We start from the raw sequence: 21,819 nt of genomic DNA, 5'->3' as shown, positions 1-21,819 counted from the left end.
TACTAAAACAGAGTCGGGCCGGCGCCCGTTTTTGGGGTCGTGCGGGTCGTTTTCAGACTCTAAAACAGGGTCGTTTGTTCTATGCGGGTATATCCTTTATTGTGAAATCATTGTGATTACCATTAAAATATCAACATATATATCAAATATGATCTCCAGATCTTCATACAAACAAAGTTTCAGTCCTTTGTGGGTAATCAAAAAGATAGTCTAGACTGCAAGTATCTGTCTAGATATCTAAGTATCTGTCTAGATATCTAAGTATTTGTCTAGATATCTAAGTATCTGTCTAGATATCTAAGTATTTGTCAAGATATCTAAGTATCTGTCTAGATATCTAAGTATTTGTCAAGATATCTAAGTATCTGTCTAGATATCTAAGTATTTGTCTAGATATCTAAGTATCTGTCTAGATATCTAAGTATTTGTCTAGATATCTAAGTATTTGTCTAGATATCAAAGTATCTGTCTAGATATCTAAGTATCTGTCTATATTTAAATATTTGTCAAGATATCTAAATATTCGTCAAGATATCTAAGTATCTGTCAAGATATCAAAGTATCTGTCTAGATATCTATATAAGCATCTGTCTATATCTAAATATTTGTCAAGATATCTAAGTATTTGTCAAGATATCTAAGTATCTGTTTAGATATCTAAGTATCTGTCTAGATATCTAAGTATCTGTCTAGATATAGAAGTTTTTTCTAAAAGTGTTTGTGTCTGCTAAATGTGTGTTGTTACTTTTTATATGATTCTTTACAATGTTGAGTGTTAGGCTCCATATGGCAGAATTTCTACACATTATTCACTTTTTTTGGATTAGATTTAATTTCTAATATTAAAATTATTATTTAAAAAGTAACAATAGATGAATTTGCGAACTTTTCTCTTTTTGAATGTTGGATTTCCAAAAAGTTTTAAATGAAATTAATTATTTCTATTTCAGCAGGTCATGAACCATCCTGAAATCGCATGATTTTATACTGCTTTTATAGAATATTTTGTCAAATTGATAATATTTTAGAAAAAATTTGGTAAAAATAAGATTCCTAGGAACAAAATAATTAATATTTGGTTGAAAATTTATTAATGAAAATAAGTGAGTTGTTACAATATGTCTCAATATTAAGTTTTAAAAGACTGGCAAATATAACAGTATTATGAATGCATTGATAATATGTTTTATGTGCCAACCCGTTTGTGTAATTAATCCAATTCTGTAAGTTTAAGATTATTGAAAGTAAAATTTAAAAAAACCGAACGCATATTGCCATGATTAGTCCAGAGTATAATCTTAAAGGGACTGTAAGCGAAATTTTAAGTGACTTATGCAAAGAGAGCAACGCCCGATGCACAACGGTAACCTAGAAACATTTATCTGATCAATAATGTTGAAGACAGTGTCGTTTTTTAAGGTTTAAAAGTGGTTATTTTATTTAGAAGTCTTTCTAGAAAAACCATAATTGAAAATAATCAGTTTTCCAAAATGATATCTATATTTCATATTTAGATCTAATTCATACTTCATTAAACAAAGTTTTTAAAGATATCGTTTTGTATCGGACATGGCCGTTTTTGCATAGAGGGTCGTTCGAAAAATGCTTACAGTCCCTTTAATAAGTGTACATTGAAATTCTGTAAATTTAATTTCTTCATCCGTTAGGATAAATCCACAAATCATTTATATATAAAAACCACAATTGAAAAATATCAATTATTTAACGGAAAAACAAGAATATTTTCTTTTTTTTACAAAAAGTCCCTTTAACGAGAAAATAGGATGAATAATAGACAAGAAGGCAAGTTTAAGAAATTTAGGGCGCTTCGTGCCCTCGTTCCTGTAAATATTTGTTGATTTTAATTGTTTCTCTGAAAGTCGGTCATTTTTAATAATTTTCAAATTTTGGCGGATTTTTCTTTTCGAATTGGCGCATTTAAAAATATTAATATTCCAACTATTTTCTAGAATTTATTTCTCCTATTTCGATGTGCTATAAACCTTCCTTGGGGCAAGTTAGGTCCCACACAAAATTTGGGCCCGAGCAATTTAGCCGGTTTGACAAACAAACAAAAAGACAGACACACAAGCAAAGAACATAAATAGATGAATTTTACAAACTTTCTATTTGTAGGTTTAATGTTGAAATTAAAAAGCGTATACACTGTCAAATTATTCCTCTAATTAGCTGGATTTACAGCCAAAATTCACCCCTCGGTCAAAACATATAAAATATAAACAGAAAAAAATTGTAATTTTGTTATTTTTTAGAATAGGAATTACCTTATATTCATCTGAAAAGGGATTTTAAAAGAGGATTGAAATTTTTTTTTCTAAAATGTTTAAAATAAGTTCAAAAATAAATGAACAGAAAGGTTTTAAAATATGGAAAATAACTCGTCAAAAACTCTAGTTCTCTAAACATAACAAGAGTTAGACAAATTAAAAAATAGAAATTAATTCCAAAAATCAGAGGCAAAAATGTGGAATAAGAAGACAATTGTTAGACTCGGTTTAAAATTCTAAATAGTTTAATGAACATGAAACACAGCAATTGTTTAGTTTATACGAAGTCATTTCGACTTTGATCTAATTTAAAGTCTATTGTAAAACTATTTGCTTCCATAAAACATCAAAAACACAAAATATTGCTTGAATAGATTTATGAATAATGACATAAAAGTTAGTTAATTGTTTAACGGAGTTTATTGTTTGTGTGTTCATGATTAAATAATATTTATAACTATGTCAGAAATAGCGGTTTTGACAAACATATTCATTCACCCGAATTAAGCACTTTCTTTCAAGGCCAAGTTTCTTTTTTGCAAACATTTGAATGTTGAAAAATTGTATTTTTAGAAATAAACTTAATTTTTATAAATGTAACCTTAAATTCACATAATGGACAATTTAAAAAATTGTGGATTCTTGAAAAAAAATTTATAAAAACGTGTGTTTTCATTATTGAGAAAGTTGGTAATCTGAAAACTAAATTCAATGTCATCCTATTAAAATTGTTCAAGATCTTTTTAACGGGAGTGTAAATATTTTATCTTTTTACATAGATTTTTTCCGTTCTTAAAAAGTTTTGAATGCTGTAAAATGCATTTTCTGTCTCTGCTACATAAAATCAGTTGTAACTTTTAAGACGAAACAACTTTAACAATCTACATTTTGAAATGGAATTATGTCACAGTCTCTTTGCAGACAAATTGAAGAGGAGAAATCCAAGATGATTTGCAAGAAAGTTTAGAATCTGAACTTTTTATAAATGTTTAAATTGAGCAATAGTTTTGCTTAAAGTTTTATCTTTATTTTTCCACCTTTTTTGCTCTTTCCGGTTCCCTCTCCCTCTTTAGCCCACGTCTTAGTCTTTCCTTTTCCTCACATTTCCATTTCCCACTTTCCCTTTCCTCACTTTCCCTTTTCATCCAATTTCCTCTTTCCTGGTTTTCTTCCTAGTTATGCTTGGGTGCATTTTATGTTATAGAGTGTCCAGTTTTGCTTGTTTACTCACCTACNCTTGCATGGACATTTTCTTTTACTCTACTTCCTTAATCAGTAAATAACAGTACTCCCCTTACACTCCCCCCTCACAATCCAGCGCACATTAAACCATTCAGTTTTCTCTACTAAGATATAAAAACAACGTAAAAAGTTAGATTTATTTTTAAAAAGTAGAAGATTTAGCTTGTAAAATGTTAAGCTAGAATTGTGCTTATAAAGCTAGAAATTTACTTGTAAAGCTAGAAATATACATGTAAAGCTAGAAGTGAACTTGTAAAACTAGAATTGTACTTGTAAAGCTAGAAATGTTGTTGTAAGGCTAGATATGAACTTGTAAAACTTGTAAACTTGTACTTGTAAATTGTAAATGTACTTGTAAAGCTAAAAATTTACGTGTAAGGCTTGAAATATACTAGTAAAGCTAGAAGTGTACTTAGAAAGACTAGAATTGTACATGTAAAGCTTTAAATTTACTTGTAAAGCGAGAAATGTATTAGTTAAGAAAGAATTGTACTTGTAAAGCTTGAAATGAACTAGTGCAGTTAGAATTGTACTTAAGTAAAGCTAGAAATTCACTTGTACAGCTAGAAATGTACTTGTAAAGCTATAAATTGTACTTATGTACATTGGTAAAATGTATGTAAATATGTACAATGTACATACCTGCGTACAATTTACATGATTTGTACGTTGTACATTTGTATGTTTTACTAAAAATAGAATTGATCTGATTGACGAAAAAAGTAATCACTAACCTAAAAATTGTTGAAGAAAAAAAGTTGTAGTTTCCCTTTTATCCTCAATTAGTATTCATTATATCTCTCACTTCATCTTGATAAGGGTTGCCCTTCAATAGTTCTCCCAAGGCGTTGATGGGGAATTTTTTAATCAGAAATTTCACAACAAATTTTAGATTATTCATTCCTTGAATTATTTCGTAATTATTTTAAATTGAAGAATAACATTGTAGTCTTTAAATCATATTATTAGTTGCCTTGTATTACTATGTCCAATGATATTAATGTTCATGGATTTATAAATTGCTAGTGATCAAAAGAATTTATGGTTTAAAATATTTAAGGCATTAGGTTGCGAAAATAGTGGAACTTTATCTATTTTCTTAATTTTCCCGAATTTTTTATTTCCAAATTTTAATACCAGGTTTAAAAAATGAACGCATGGAAAGTTTAAAAAACTAGGCGATTTGAAAATGTCCAGAAAAAAGATATGAAAATCCGCGAACTAAAGGTAATTTTTTGTCCATCGGAGGAAACAAATTGAAAACAGAAAAGCAGTATACAAAATAAAAATACATACCAAGAAAAAGAGATAAATATATTTAATGATGTAAATTTAACGTTCATTATAAAGATTAAATCCTTTTTTCATATTTGAACAGTACGACATGTTGTTATCTTTAATTTTAGGGATAAGTGAATATTATTTTCTTTCTAAATACCAAATATTCAAAACAAGGAAAAACCCGAGTTTTATAAATTCTTATGGTCGTTTCGAGAAATATTCTTTAAAGTACATTAAGTTGTCAAGTTGTTAATCTTAGTGCAAATATTCTCCATCAAATATTGCTGAGAATTTTGCCAATTTGCTGCTATAAAGTTGCAAAGTTAAACTAAAGCCCAAAACAAAATGATCTTGCTTTCCCTTTTATTTGGAATAATACCTTTAACCTTGAATTTAACATGGCCACCACCCTTCTAATTACAATAGGTAAACATTTCAAAAATGGGCATCTTATGTAATTTCGATATTACAATAAATTAATATGAATAATATTTGAATTATACATTGTTGCTGAATGGGGTTTATATACATTAACGTTAGACTAGAGAATACAAATTTGATCCAGAATTCTTAGGAAAATTGAAGTTTAGAAATATAGTACAGGGTTGCCTATTTATATGATATTTTTCTTATTTTTTTATTTCTGTATATATATATATATATATATGAATAACTGCAGGACTTCAGATTATTTAACGATCCCACTCTTAAACGTATCTGAAGTTTTATTCGATTATGAAACGATTTAAATAGGAATGACATACATAAGTTGTTGCAAAAGACAGCGCTAAACTACAATACCCATAAATTTGATTTCCAAAGTTAAAACTTTTAATTTTAATCAATTAACTTATATACGTCGGACGACAAGATATAGGGGGTTCATAATCTATGACAGAGATTAAAAATTAAAATAATTATTTCGGTTTTCTATCCGATTGAATTGCAAGCTAAACTAGTTCAACTAACATGACCCGGTTTAAAGACGTTTGGCTTAAAGTTTAGGAAAATAGAAAGTGATGTGAATTGGTAACTTTTGATTGAGATGAGACAATCTCTTTGAATCCATATCCTGGAGATGAGGAGCTAGAGCTGAATCCATATCCTGAAGATGAGGAGCTAGAGCTGAATCAATATCCTGGAGATGAGGAGCTAAAGCTGCATCAGTATCCTGGAGATGAGGAGCTAGAGCTGAATCAATAGCCTGGAGATGAGGAGCTAGAGCTGAATCAATATCCTGAAGATGAGGAGCTAGAGCTGCATCAATATCCTGGAGATGAGGAGCTAGAGTTGAATCAATATCCTGGAGATGAGGAGCTAGAGCTGAATCAATATCCTGGAGATGAGGAGCTAGAGCTGAATCAATATCCTGGAGATGAGGAGCTAGAGCTGCATCAATATCCTGGAGATGAGGAGCTAGAGTTAAATTCATATCCTGGAGATGAGGAGCTAGAGTTGAATCCACATCCTGAAGATGAGGAGCTAGAGCTGCATCAATATCCTGGAGATGAGAAGCTAGCGTTGAATCAATATCCTGGAGATGAGGATCTAGAGTTCAATCAATATCCTGGAGATGAGGAGCTAGAGTTGAATCAATATCCTGGAGATGAGGAGCTAGAGTTGAATCAATATCCTGGAGATGAGGAGCTAGAGCTGAATCAATATCCTAGAGATGAAGAGCTAGAGTTGAATCCATATCCTGAATGAGGAGCTAGAGTTGAATCAATATCCTGGAGATGAGGAGCTAGAGTTGAATCAATATCCTGGAGATGAGGAGCTAGAGCTGAATCAATATCCTAGAGATGAAGAGCTAGAGTTGAATCCATATCCTGAAGATGAGGAGCTAGAGCTGAATCTATATCCTGGAGATGAGGAGCTAGAGCTGAATCAATATCCTGGAGATGAGGAGCTAGAGCTGAATCAATATCCTGAGATGAGGAGCTAGAGCTGAATCAATATCCTGGAGATGAGGAGCTAGAGCTGAATCAATATCAGATTTAGATTTAAGACTGTAAGCGTTAATTTAGTAACCCTCTATGCAAATATGGCAATGCCTGATTCACAACGATACCCTTTTAACCGGTTCTGATCAATGATGTAGAAAGTATTGTTGTTTAGGTTTAAAGGTGTAATTAAGTCTGATAATGTTTTTCTGCAGAAGAGATGCCCATTGCACAAGTTATTATTGTAGAGAAACCACAATCGAAAAAAATCTGTTTTCTAAATGATAAACAATGATATATAATTCATACTTGATCAGATAAAGCTTTTAAGAATACTATTGTGAATCGGGCATTGCCATGTTTGCATAAGGATCATGTGAAATTACGCTGCCTACAGTTCCTTATTGAAACATATTGTTTGATGGTACCAATATATTAAAGAAAAATATTTAAAATATAAAAAATAGATAAAGCAAACGTAGTTGTTTTAATATTAAAAAAATTAACCACAGCGTAGTTTCTCCAGAGTAGTTCTGAGGAAATGTTAATAAAGGTTACCGTAAATGGATTTTAAACATTAGTTGATTCAATCAAACATTTTAATTAGAGCACTTTTTTCGATACTAATTACAGATTTTTAATTTGGGAATTGAGTCTTTGTCACAAAGTCAAATTTTCGAATCCTAATATCTTTGCAACTAAACGTAGATTAAGTCTTTAATATTTCAAACTTAGATTATTTTATCTACTGCAGAATTCATAGTTTGAAATATCTAAGGTCTACGACATTAGGTTGAAAAGATACAGGGTTTGTGGCAAGTTGTCTTAAATGCTTTTTTAACGAGAGAAATAACCTAAATGTTTTTCGACCAAAAAATGTATTTTGTCTAAAAAGAGGCCGTTAACGTTCGTTAACAAAGAGTCGTCGCTAACGGTCGTTAATGAAATGTCATCGTTAACGGTCGTTAACGAAACGAAATTTCATGGTTAATGATCGTCCAAAAATTTAAATCGACCTACCTTCATTAAAGAAAGGACTAAAGCTATAAAACGATTTATTAGTTTTTTAATTTTCAAAAACGATTTTTAAAAAACTATCGTTTTTAAAAATGACTGTTTCGTTTTTTCTTTGTCGTTTTTAAAACGAAAAGATCGTTTTTCATAAAAGTGAAAACGATCCGTCCCTAATTACACGAAAGTCAAATTAATTTTTTAAATCGATCCTAAGCTTTTAAAAAATGTGCGCATCAAACAGTTTATCAATTTCAAATTAAAACTATAACACTAACCTAACTGATTGAGAATAAATGTTTTTAAATAAAACATTGTAATATATTTCAACATTAATTATATTTTAAATTCTATTAACATCACTGCAAATCGTGGTTAGAAATGAACAGACAGAAATTATAGGTAGATAGAATGTTAAAGATAATATTTCTATCGTAAAATGTGCAAAATTATTTAAAATATTAAGTTTAGCAGACCAAATCAAAAAAATGTCAGCAAAGCAATTTCATCGGTCGAATTGTGCAGTAGAGGGATCATTTCTGAAACAAAAAAAAGAAAAATATTAAGTTTGACCTTTTATTTTAAAATTTGTCTCATAATATAGGTTTATGTGTTGGGTAGGTTTAAAAAACATTATGAAGTCGAAATTGAAAAACTCCAATAATAAACACCCACCAGCCTGTGCCGTGGGATTAAAACTAAATCCTTTCCTTGGCAAAATTCGTTCTTTATTATAAAATGGAAAAGTCCAGAAGTTGGGCTGTGCTAGTGGAAGCCGTTTTTTAAATTATGAAATTAACACAACTAGGATGGGGTTAAGTCATTTTTGAGCCAACATAAAGCATGTTTAAAGAGTTCTTTGCTCAGTGTCTATTGTAGCGCCCTTTCAAAATTCTAGAATAAAGAACCATAAAATTTCTTGTAAGCTGTTAAAATCCAACAATAATCAGAAGGGGTAATTTTGATAAAAAATAGGCATATTCATGATAAGTATGCCTAAGAGCTCAGACAGTTTTTATAAAAGCCCGGTTTTAGGCCCAAAGCAAATATTATGAACTGATTCAATTTTAGTAACTTAATAAAGGGCAAAACGGTCGTTCGGACTCCATGGGTACGTCCCAAAGGAAGGTTTGTTATAGCCGATTTAATAGATTGCAAAAATAATCACAAGAAAAAATATATACATACATATACTGTGGTAGTTCAATGTTGTTGCGCGATGAAATAAAAGATGTGAGTTTAGAAAATCCGTCAATGAAAATAGGAAGTTCTATTAAGTTTCATTAATCTTTATCTATATATAAATTTGGCTTGTCTGTCTGTTTGTTTGTATCCAATGTATCCAATTGTGGGACATCTAGGGACCCCAGGGAAGGTTTTTGAATGATCAAAATTTTAAATATTTGTCTCCATCAAAATTCGATCCTCATTAAATTTTTAAAAATTTTGAAAATCCACGAAATTTTTGTGAAAATCCGCGAATTATTTTTGTTTTGTTTTACGATGTACACAAAGAGAACATGTTCACAATTAATTTATAAGATGGGCGCGAAGCGCCCTCTAAGGCTAGTTATTTTAAAATTAACAAATAAGAAAGGGTTTTAGATAGATTAGCAGCATGCAAAGCTGTCTATTGTAGAGAGTACCCTATCACAATAAGCTTGGTGATAATGAAAAGTTACAATTAAAAAAGATTACTTTGAAAATCTTAATATTTCATCTCGTCCATGTTTATAAAGCAGTCTATGTTGTATCTGGCACAGCGGTCCAGGTTATATTGAACCTTCTAAAAAAATTAAAAAAGTTAGAAAGACTAAAAAATAAATAAGACAAGTATTTTAATCCGCTAATTTACTTTAAAAATCACGAAAAATCTCTCTTGAACTTCGCTAGGTATCTACAGACCTGGTTTACGTATAAAAAAGACGCTATAAGCTTTATTATTTGTTTTAAACCAATTAACGAAAAAATTAGATATTGAAACATTTTTTTATTAGTGAACTAAAGCAATTGCTATCACAAAAAAAATCAATCTTTATTTTGTCAATTACTCCTTTTAAACTTAAGCTAGAAACAAGTGCGTAACATAATATAATGCATTATTCTAGGGCTACACAATGGTGAGACAAAACCAAAGGCTAAGGCGTAGCGACACTTTAAAGTCGAGGCTGTTTAAAAATGACTTGTTCATAAACTCCTGTATGCCGAGTCCATTAGCGCCTGATCCAATCAGGGTTCAACCATGTGTTTAGTGTCTATTTTGAACCAATAGAAATGTTTGGAGGTAACATCTATCTTTCTATCTATCTCATTCTCATTATCCAATTAGAGTAATGAATCCTTCAATCGTCGCTATCTGTAAATGGAAATATTTACTTCTACTGAAACTATGGTGAATAAAATGGAGGGTCACTTGAAATTTCGTCTATAGTTATCCCTTTAACCCTATCCTGGTAAGGCTATCTTTGTCTCACATGATTTTCCCATGCAATTTCTATTGGTTTAGAATAGACACCAAACACATGGCTGAACCCTGATTGGATCAGATGCTAATGGACTCGGCATACTTGGGTGGCCTGCTCATTCAAAAAATATTAGACCTTTAACTTTCATGGTTAGGGTGCAATATGTGACACATGGCTTATAATATAAGTTTTAGCCCTTCAGCTTAATTATGAAAAAAAATATTAAACATTTTTTTGATTTTTTTAAGCACCTTCCCGCCGTTTGACTGCCATCCTCCCTACCCTATGCATTAAACAAAATATTTGACAAGATTTTTTCACAACAATTTTTTTTTTACATATTTATTTTTTAATTTTAAATTTTCAACAATATTCTTTAAATAGCTAAATGATATCATATGCAAATTTTTTGACATTTCTTTTTTTCTTGTTTGTACATCTTTCAATACAATTTCAGCTAAATATTGAAAAAAAATTTTTTTGGGACAACCTTGCAGTTTTGCCAAGCTGCAAGCTACAGAACTATTTTATTACAGTACACACATACCATGTGTCAGCAACTGAATTTGAACTAGTTGATTCAGTTCCAAACAAACACATAGTTGAAGTTTTCAGTTTTATTGCCTAACCAAGAATGCCTGACTTGACAAGCTGATTGAAGGTTTATGCATGGCTGAATCAGCTTCAGACAAATATTTCTGATATACTTTCTGTTTAGGGTGAAATGGAGGTGAAATGGGGGGGGGGTACGTCTCCCAGCCCTATCTTAAATGATGTCTCCATTCGCCAACAGGAAAAAATTGATGGTGTAGAGTTTATCATCAGAGAGTTTCCTACCGTTTTTCCCTATTCAATTTTCTTTCTTCTTCTTGTTTTGTTTGTAAGTTTCTGCAATCTTATTTCTGTGTTTTAAGGCCTCTCCAAATAGTTCTTTTGACATCGAATTGTGGAGCAGGTAGGAGAGAGAGATTACAAGGTTTGAGAAGGAAGGGTATGAGGGATTCAGTAGAAGCTCCCTGCTTTCCGTTGTGTTTGTCTTTATGACTTAAGCTGAATTAAGGAGACCCATAACTGCACTGCTTATGCAAAATGAGGAGTTGAAAGCCCCATCAGGTGGAATCTTCCACAGTAATCCAGTCCTCACAGCCGGCCGAGTAAAAAACAGATATCATTGTGCATGGCTTTTATACTTATCAGGGGTTATACTTCTGTGCACTTTCTTCAGCTGAGATGTTGTACCAAGATATAAGATTGTTTACTGTTTAAATCCTATGTTTCGCCAATCCTCTACAGGATAAGTCATGAATAACTTTTCGCAGCGCTCTTCTGAACTGAGGAGCTTGAAGCTGCAATGAGAGATCCTCTCCCTTCCGTAAACAGAAAGCAACTGTTGTTCACAACTATAATGTTGGACAAATTATGAATTTGACATTTCTAATGGCAGCCGTTTTTGAGTTATTTAGAAAAAAAAACTCAGTGGGGGGTGGAAAGCACCCACCCCCCGTGTCATAATAGGGTTAATGATGCTAATGCTCACCCACTAGGACCTCTAGATGCACCAAGCGAAAAATTTATTACATTCACCCCGTCTCGAGACTCCTAATTAACATTATTTTATATCATACAGTATGACCCATAGCACTTTGGAATAGCCAGACTCAAATTAAAACACAGCAGTTTTGCTTTTACTGTGTATTATGCATTCTCATTTTAAAAAAGTTGATTTCCAAGGAACTCGTAACCCTTTTATGGGTCCAACTGTATGTTCGTAATTTGAATCAAAATGTTCATAATTTCAAGCAAAATCTTCGTAATTTCTAAAAAATATGTTAGTAATTTTAATCAAAATGCCCATAATTTCTAACAAAACGTTAATAATTTACTTTTTATTTTAATTATACTCGAGTGGCTAACTTAATAAATACATCTTTGAATTGTTTAAAATAATAAACATTTTGTTTAATTTACGAACATTTTGTTTGAAATTTATTCTAAATTAAGAACGTTTTGTTCGAAATTAAGATCAAATTGTTTGAATTAATGAAAATTTTGTTTGGAATTATGAGGATTTGTTAGAAATTAAGAACATTTTGTTAAAAATATAACATTTTTTAGAAATTTTGAAAATTTTGTTCTTACGAATATTTTGTTAGGAATAACAACATTTGTTTCAGAAACTTTGATCATAATGTTAGGAGTTATGCACATTTTGTTAAAGTTACCAATATTTTGTTAGAAATGTTATGGATATAAAATGTACCATGACTAGGGATGTTGGAGAGCCTATGTTTCTGTCTGATATCCAATAGTCCATGGTGGTACTACACTTTCCATATCTAAACACAATATACTTACTTGCACATAGATTCAAACCTTCACAACGGTAACCTTTATACCTCTGATCATTGAGAACAGAGAACTTATTGTTTATATCTCTTAAATGCTGTGTAAAAACACGTAAAATTAGAGTGTACGCTAGCGTACTGTGTAAACTCAACGGGGATGACTTTTCATTTATTACTGGAAAATATCAAATATGTTTGAAGGGTACAGTTGTGAATCGGTGGGAAGTATAGGGTCACTTGAAAATACGCTAACAGTCCCTTTTAGAAAAGCAAACATTTATACATTTCTCATTCCTCTCTAGAGCAGAGCTACTTGCAAAACAAATTTATATGAAGGAAAATGCCAATGTGCTTTGAAAGCTGGGTGCTGATTTTGAATTAATTTTGTGTGCAGATTAATGCTATTCATGAACCATGAGAATGAATACCCTAATTCTGGATTGCTAAATTCTTTATCAATTCTCGACACTTTTGATTTTCTTCTTAATCCTCTCTTTTTGTTAATCCTGCTTCTTTTTGGACCAATGAGAGTTTTCTCTTTAATTGAGCGCCAACATTTTGAATTTTCTTGGCTTGTGATTGGTTGTACGGTTTCTCAAATCAACACTCATTGGTTGCAGTTTAGACAATTTCCCAGATATTAACGTAATTAGTCTGAAGATTATTAAAAAGATAAGATCAAACAATGATCTTGATATCCACAATTCTTAAGTTTTTAGTTGATGGTGGCCAAAAAAGAAGAATATTGAATAAATGTATCAATTGTGATTTTTTTTAAAATATGTAAACAAACATGTGACTAACTCAGGAAAAAATAATTATTCTATTAAAATGATAGGAATGTATCTTTTAAAATTAAACAAATTTTGTATTCTCTTTTTGATTAGATAATATTTAAGTCTTTAGTTTTTCAGACAAAATCTTTCAAAAATGGTATCTTATTTACGAAATGTTGCTTAGCTCTAGAAAACGGTAAACTTTTGTCAAAAAAAAAAAAAGTTGAGGAGTTTACATATTTCCCTGCACGGCGACCTGATGGTAAATTTGTTTCTGCCAGAACCACCAGTTACTATGTCAGTAAAGTTTAGAAGTATATGGGATCCTTCATCAACCTAGGCAGAAAACTTTTAAACAGCTTGTTCAAAGTTTGATATTTATGAAGGAGAGCTAGATCACTTTTATATTGTCTGCAATTTTTGAAAGTCAAAGAAACTCATAGAGCACTCTTGTTAAAATAGGCACTCTGCAGGGGTTGGAAAATTACCCAATTAACGATTTAAAGATGAATTCAGAAACGTTATTTTAGGTGAGGTTAGAATCCATTAATTTACGTAACGCTACATAACTTTTCAGAAACGTTTCTCTTCTAACCATTAGTTTGGGTTGCGTTGCTGGGTTTCACGGGTGAGGTTCATTTGCAATGATTATACAGTGAAAACTAGGGTTTCCAGCGAACGAAAACTTTCGCGAAAAAATAAGAAAATTTTCGTTTGTATTTGCGAAACCGAAGCAACATTTTGCGAAAAATAATTTTACGAAAAAACTTGCCTGCGCAAAAAAGATGTGGAATTCTCTGCTCTGATAACTCAGCATTAGAAGTTTTATTACATCGTAATTAATAATTTCTCTTCCATATTTCCTTCGCAAAATTTTCGCATTGCTTATTTGGTGAAAATTTCGCTCTTTTGCGAAACATAATGCAGCGAATTTTTGCGAAAAAAAAACAAAATTGTCGGATTTTTGCGAGCAAACCAAATGCGAAAATATGCAAAATTTTTGGCGAAAAACTTTTTCCTCTTTTTGCTGGAAACCCTAGTGAAAACTGATCACCATATTGATGTTTACAATTATTCTGGAGGGGTATGCGATTCATGCTAGGTCTTTAATTTTTATTGGGGATCTCGGAGTCGGAAGAATGTTTTTTGTCTAGTTCTTAAATTCCCAATTGAGAGGGTTGACTTTCATAAGGAAAACTCTTGACAAAGCTGGATTTCCAAGCTAGTACTTAGAAAACTATAATTTTATCCAATTTATAGAAATCAGTTAAAAATCTTTGCAGAGTAAGGTACAAAAAAAAGCATATTTATTCTGAAAATATAAATTGTTGTTCTTTCTATAAATTAATGAACGTTTGTGTATAATTATGATTACAAAAAAAGGTAAAAAATTGCTTGTTTTTCATAACACAGATGAACAAAACACACAAATGAACAAAACACACAGATGAACAAAACACACAGATGAACAAAACACACAGATGAACAAAACCCGGCTTTAACCCAGAAGCTATAGCCCAATGTTACAGCGGAAAAATATCAAAAGATCAAATGCTGAACAGTAGGGGCAGCTACATACTTTTTCAAAAATATTATAGAAATAGAAGAGATATAGAAATGATTTTAGGGTATGCATAAATATTTCTTCTCTTTCTTCTCTTTCTTCTCTTTCTTCTCTTTCTTCTCTTTCTTCTCTTTCTTCTCTTTCTTCTCTTTCTTCTCTTTTTCTTCTCTTTCTTCTCTTTCTTCTCTTTCTTCTCTTTCTTCTCTTTCTTCTCTTTCTTCTCTTTCTTCTCTTTCTTCTCTTGATAGTTTGTTGTGGGAATTTAACCGGTTTTGAGAGAAAAAATGCAATACGATCAGTTTATATGATTTTACCCAGATTTGTTTACATTTCTAGCTTGTAGACCAAATTGAAATATACTGCGTTTGTACGGTATAATTTTAATATTTTTGCGTTACAGCGGCAGTGGACATAATTTTAAACAGCCCTCCTTTTTCAGAAAATCATCCTTTAAAACTGCTGGACTTAAACCCTCTCTTTTTATCTTAAAATTGATTGTGTTCAATTGCAGTTCTCTGCACATGTCTGTAGCAGGAGAAAAAAGACAAAATTGAGAGAATTCATCAATTTTTCAGAAAGAAAAACGAGAATATCTTTATTGTATTTGCTCAGATGCCGGGTTAAAGAGCACTGTTGTAAATCGGACATGTACTCCCAACTTTACAAATGGAGAAATACTTGGAATTATGGTTACAGTCCATTTTACAACTAATCACTGTTGTAATCATCTTACCTGAATAACCCAAGTACAGGAATGAGGGATAGGGAAGGGTTGTGGATAACTAAGGGAATAATATAGATTTAGATAACAAGGATTCATCAAATTTTATTTATATGTAGAAACTAGCTGAAGGGCCCGGCGTTGCTGGTGAAAAAAATTTGAAAAAAAAATTTGGAAAAAAAGTTTCGAATTTTTTAGCCTTAAACACATGAGTGTCCACAAAAAATTTCCTGCCGTTTGACCGGCTATACGCAACATATATATACGAATGTCTTGTTTTTTTATATATATATAATAAAATTCCGTGTTTGATAACTAGGAGATTTGATAACTAGGAGAATAATTATGTTGCTTGATAACTAGAATAATTATATTTTTTGAGAAGAAAGGAATGAAATTATTTATTTTTGGATTTTCATGTGAATTTCAATTTATATCAATACAATGAAGACGACTTAACAACGAAGAGTTGTTAGTTGTTAGCTTCTCTCTTCCATGTTAATGTGTATCAATGCTTGGTAGAAATTAATAATTGAAATCGCAAGTCGTCATCATTGCATTGATATCTGCAACAAGCCAACGACGACTTTTACAAATGTATTACTTTAAACTTGTAAAATATCCTGTTGTTCCATTTAAATACTCTCCACAACCACCACTTTCAATACCTACAATATTCTTGAAACTTAGGTGGGCGTCGACAATAATATGTTAGGTTGGTTGGTTGGTAAATTGGTCGGTTGGTTGGTTGGTCAGTTGGTTGATTGGCTCTTTGATTAATAGGCTGATAGGCTGTAATATGTTATGTTGGTTGGTTGGTCAATTGGTTGGTTGGTCGCTTGGTTGGTTGGTTGGTCTGTTGGTCAATTGGTTCTTTGATCAATAAGTTATTTAGTCGGGCTCCACAGCTGTGACACAAGTTGCAAATAATCTTGTTGACGGGTATATTTCAAACCTGCAATAAAATGCAGGTATAGTAAATTAAATTGCATTTAAAATGCAAGGTATAAATGTTACTGAATGATTAACAATATACATTACTATTTTATTGTGTCAGGGTGATAAGAAAGTGATTAAGGGTTGGGGTTGATGGAATAGTTTAAAAATTTGTGAATACTTCTGAAAATATAAACCTGGTTGTTTTAGTGTAATTTATTTATGAATTGCAAAGATATTTATGGATTTGATTTTCACTAATAAACCTTTCTTTGTTTAGTTTGGATTTGGGGCTGGTGAAGACGACATTATGTGGGGGGGGTTTAGGAGATAGGTTTATGGTCAACAAATATCTACACTGTAACATTAAAGCCCCTTAGCTGATCATTCCCTTGAGGTTATATTGTTCTGTAAATGGTCTCATGTTCAAATTGTACATATTTCAGTGTTGCGTTAAATCGTTGGAAAAGTATTTCAATGTCCAGTTTCACCGTTATAATTGTATTCCATGGTGTCTGATTAAATCTTTTTTTCATAATTGTCATTTTATTCTAGTGTCAAGTTAGATTATGTCCCCCTGTATTCTGGTGTCAAGTTAGATTATGTCCCTCTGTATTCTGGTTTCAAGTTAGATTATGTCCCCCTGTATTCTGGTTTCAAGTTAGATTATGTCCCCCTGTATTCTGGTTTCAAGTTAGATTATGTCCCCCTGTATTCTGGTGTCAAGTTAGATTATGTCCCCCTGTATTCTGGTGTCAAGTTAGATTATGTCCCCCTGTATTCTGTTGTCAAGTTAGATTATGTCCCCCTGTATTCCACTGTCAAGTTAGATTATGTCCCCCTGCATTCCACTGTCAAGGTCCCCCTGTATTCTGGTGTCAAGTTAGATTATGTCCCCATGTATTCTGGTGTCAAGTTAGATTATGTCCCGCTGTATTCTGGTGTCAAGTTAGATTATGCCCCCCTGTATTCTGGTGTCAAGTTAGATTATGTCCCCCTGTATTCTGGTGTCAAGTTAGATTATGCCCCCCTGTATTCTGGTGTCAAGTTAGATTACGTCCCCCTGTATTCTGGTGTCAAGTTAGATTATGTTCCCATGTATTCTGGTGTCAAGTTAGATTATGTTTCCCTGTATTCTGATGTCAAGTTAGATTATGTCCCCCTGTATTCTAGTGTCAAGTTAGATTATGTCCCCCTGTATTCTGGTGTCAAGTTAGATTATGTACTCCTGTATTCTGGTGTCAAGTTAGATTATGTCCCCCTGTATTCTGGTGTCAAGTTAGTTTATGTCCCCCTTTATTCTGGTGTCAAGTTAAATTATGTCCCCATGTATTCTAGTGTCAAGTTAGATTATGCCCCCCTGTATTCTAGTGTCAAGTTAGATTATGTCCCCCTGTATTCTGGTGTCAAGTTAGATTATGTCCTCCTGTATTCTGGTGTCAAGTTAGATTATGTCCCCCTGTATTCTGGTGTCAAGTTAGATTATGTCCCCCTGTATTCTGGTGTCAAGGTAGATTATGTCCCCCTATATTCTGGTGTCAAGTTAGTTTATGTCCCCCTGTATTCTGGTGTCAAGTTAGATTATGTCTCCCTGTATTCTGGTGTCAAGTTAGATTATGGCCCCCTGTATTCTGGTGTCAAGTTAGATTATGTCCCCATGTATTCTGGTGTCAAGTTAGATTATGTTTCCCTGTATTCTGGTGTCAAGTTAGATTATTTCCCGCTGTATTCTAGTGTCAAGTTAGATTATGTCCCCCTGTATTCTGGTGTCAAGTTAGATTATGTCCCCATGTATTCTAGTGTCAAGTTAGAATATGTCCCCCTGTATTCTGATGTCAAGTTAGATTATGTCCCCCTGTATTCTGGTGTCAAGTTAGATTATGTACCCCTGTATTCTGGTGTCAAGTTAGATTATGCCCCCCTGTATTCTGGTGTCCGCGGTTAAACCATGTTTTCCCAGTAAAAATTGGTTTGTTACCTGTTGGGCAGTCACATCCTACTCCCGGGATTAAATTCGAATATCCAAAAGCACAACTACAGGAATAGGATCCTAAATATATATATCCAGTAGAACATCTACAGAAATAGGATCCTAAATTTAAATATATAGTAGCACAACTACAGGAATAGGATCCTAAATATAAATATCCAGTAGCATATCTACAGGAATAGGACCCTGAATATAAATATCCAGTAGCACAATTACAGGAATAGGATTCCAGTAGCACATCTATAGGAATAGGATCCTAAATATAAATATCCAGTAGCACATCTATAGGAATAGGATCCTAAATATAAATATCCAGTAGCACATCTATAGGAATAGGATCCTAAATATAAATATCCAGTAGCACATCTATAGGAATAGGATCCTAAATATAAATATCCAGTAGCACATCTATAGGAATAGGATCCTAAATATAAATTTCCAGTAGTACATCTACAGGAAAAGGATCCTAAATATAAATATCCAGTAGAACATCTATAGAAATAGGATCCTAAATATAAATATCCAGTAGCGCATCTACAGGAATAGGATCCTAAATATAAATATCCAGTAGCACATCTACAGGAATAGGATCCTAAATATAAATTTCCAGTAGTACATCTACAGGAAAAGGATCCTAAATATAAATATCCAGTAAAATATATTCAGGAATAGGATCCTAAATATAAATATCCAGTAGCACATCTTGAAGAATAGGATCCTAAATATAAATATCCTTTAGCACAAGTAAAGACGCTACATGAGAAGAACAAAAAAGTTTTGAATTTCTAATTTGCTTGTGAGTAAAATCAAAACTAAAGGAGTCACAAGGCCACAAAATCGAAACAGTAATTTCGTATAATTTAGATTGCTGTGTTACCTGTGGTATCAGTGCAAACCGTGTTTTTTCCACATATTCCAGGATATTCTGTACATTCATTCAGATTGGTGCAATACAAGGTTCTGTGTTCCCCTGAGGATAGTATGAATCCTAAACACAGGTTTATGTTCCCTTGAGGATGGTATAAATCCTAAACACAGGTTTATGTTCCCCTGAGGACGGTATAAATCCTAAACACAGGTTTATGTTCCCCTGAGGACGGTATAAATCCTAAGCACAGATTTATCTTCCCCTGAGGACGGTATAAATCCTATAAACACAGGTTTATGTTCCCCTGAGGACGGTAAAAATCCTAAACACAGGTTTATGTTTCCCTGAGGACGGTAAAATCCTAAACACAGGTTAATGTCCCCTGAGGACGGTGTAAATCCTAAACACAGTTTTATGTTTCCCTGAGGACGGTAAAATCCTAAACACAGGTTTATGTTCCCCTGAGGACGGTAAAATCATAAACACAGGTTTATGTCCCCTGAGGACGGTAAAATCATAAACACAGGTTTATATTCCCCTGAGGACGGTAAAATCCTAAACACAGGTTTATGTCCCCTGAGGACAGTGTAAATCCTAAACAGAGGTTTATATGTTCCCCTGAGGACGGTAAAAATCCTAAACACAGGTTTATGTCCCCTGAGGACGGTGTAAATCCTAAACAGAGGTTTATATGTTCCCCTGAGGACGGTATAAATCCTAAACAGAGGTTTATGTTCTTCTAAGTATCGTGATCATAAACACAGGTTTATGTCCCCTGAGGACGGTATAAATCCTAAACAAAGGTTTATGTTCTTCTAAGTATCGTGATCCTAAATACAAATTTATATTCCCCTGAGAATGTTTTAGTTTGGTTTCAGAGGTCTGAATTGAATAGGTTGACTTTATTAAGCAAACTTTTTTTCCAAACCAAGCTGGAATTCCAAGCTAGTTATGCATAAGATATAAAAGTTCAATCATATTTATCATAAAAACGATTTTAGCTCAAAAGCATATCTATTTGAAATGTACCTGTATTGCAAGTGCAAGTATAGTTGCCTATGGTGTTTGTGCACTGAAAACAGAAAATATTTTTGCTATGATTGATATATTTATAAAAGATTGTTTTCAGATTACCTGAATCTATAAAATGAATTTTTAATTTTTGATATTAAATTTTTTAAACAAAATTTCGTTCTTACCTTTGTGTTGTAATTTATGCAAGCATAACGACTAGCTGAACACTCATTTATATCTGTACATCCAGAATATGGAATCCATAATTCATAGCCAGGCTTGCATTGACAACTAAAGTTGCCTTTAACCAAATATATTAGTACTAGGCATGCATGGCCATTTTTTTATTGTAAATGTGTTTCGTACATTGCCTCAAAGTGTAATTTTCCTATCCCCATATTTTTGAAATGGTGAAAACATTTGATTTTTCCAACTTTGACCATTTGCTCTTTTAAAATTCATCTGAGATATAATTAATGATTCGAAAATCAAATGTTGTTTTCAGTTCAGAGCCCGCGATTTTAAAACTTCGGCTCAAGCCGTAATTTCTTAAACCCGACTTTAAGACCCAATCTTCAACCCAACTCTGACGACAGCTTCTGTAACATGATTGACAAATGCAAGATCTTCAACTCAACCCAATAAACCCGATGAAAATAAGACCGACCTTGGTTGGTTTTGGTGGAGAATAAGGCTCAATGTTGAGTCTTGTTTTCATAAAAACCAGGAATGCGCCAATTCCTACCATGGAAATACGCCAAATAGAACTCTGTGGAAAATAAGATGCAACTCATGAATCTGAAAGCTCAAGCCGCATTTTCTCGAATTTCTTAAATCTCATGCTCAGGAAAAATAAGATTTTTTCATCTAATTTGTTCACAGAAAAAGTGCTGATGTGAATCAGACATGTTACTGTAAATAAAATGTCTACAGGCCCTCTAGGCGTTCATGAATTCTTTAACAAATTATAGCTTATATCAGAGCCCGTGATTTAAACAATTCGGGAAAATCTGGCTTGAGTCTAAGCTGTCATTGGGACTTATTTACCACTTGAGCTTTCGGATTCAAGCTGCATCTTATTTTCCACAGAGTTGAGTTAAAAAAACTAGTTTATTATTCTATTAGGCGGATTTTCATGGTAGGAATTGGTTCATTCTGGGGTTTTATGAGAACAAGACTTGACAGTCAACATTGAGCCTTATTCTCCAGTAAAACCAACCAAGGTCGGTTTATTTTCATTGAGCCTAACTCCTAAAGTCAAGCCAAAGATCTGGAAACTGTCAATCACATGACACAAGCTGTCTTCAGAGTTGGGTTGAAGATTGGGTCTTAATATTGGGTTTAATGAATTATGGCTTGAGCCAAAGTTTATCAA

General features: G+C 32.5%; 1 protein-coding gene and 2 long non-coding RNA genes across 3 annotated transcripts; all 3 read right to left on the bottom strand.

The window, feature by feature from the left end:
• Positions 1-5,805: 5,805 nt before the first annotated feature.
• LOC111703154 (apolipoprotein A-I-like) lies at positions 5,806-7,780 on the bottom strand. The gene is made up of 2 exons (XM_023475030.1): positions 7,775-7,780; positions 5,806-6,345 (listed from the first exon to the last, which is right to left on the bottom strand). The coding sequence occupies exons 1-2, from the start codon at positions 7,778-7,780 to the stop codon at positions 5,806-5,808; spliced, it is 546 nt and encodes a 181-aa protein (XP_023330798.1).
• A 361-nt stretch (positions 7,781-8,141) lies between these two features.
• LOC111703163 (uncharacterized) lies at positions 8,142-14,006 on the bottom strand. The gene is made up of 5 exons (XR_002765568.1): positions 13,608-14,006; positions 12,491-12,566; positions 11,768-11,829; positions 9,464-9,551; positions 8,142-8,304 (listed from the first exon to the last, which is right to left on the bottom strand). It is a non-coding gene; the product is annotated as an uncharacterized LOC111703163 (long non-coding RNA).
• A 2,234-nt stretch (positions 14,007-16,240) lies between these two features.
• Positions 16,241-20,739, bottom strand: LOC111703157 (uncharacterized). The gene is made up of 5 exons (XR_002765567.1): positions 20,630-20,739; positions 20,460-20,502; positions 19,440-19,550; positions 18,551-18,622; positions 16,241-16,304 (listed from the first exon to the last, which is right to left on the bottom strand). It is a non-coding gene; the product is annotated as an uncharacterized LOC111703157 (long non-coding RNA).
• Positions 20,740-21,819: the final 1,080 nt, after the last annotated feature.

This window comes from Eurytemora carolleeae, unplaced genomic scaffold (genome assembly GCF_000591075.1).
Source record: "Eurytemora carolleeae unplaced genomic scaffold, Eaff_2.0 scaffold62, whole genome shotgun sequence".
NCBI classification, from domain to species: domain Eukaryota; kingdom Metazoa; phylum Arthropoda; class Copepoda; order Calanoida; family Temoridae; genus Eurytemora; species Eurytemora carolleeae.
Note: the sequence above shows the minus strand (reverse complement) of the source record. Positions and strands in the feature narration are given on the sequence as shown.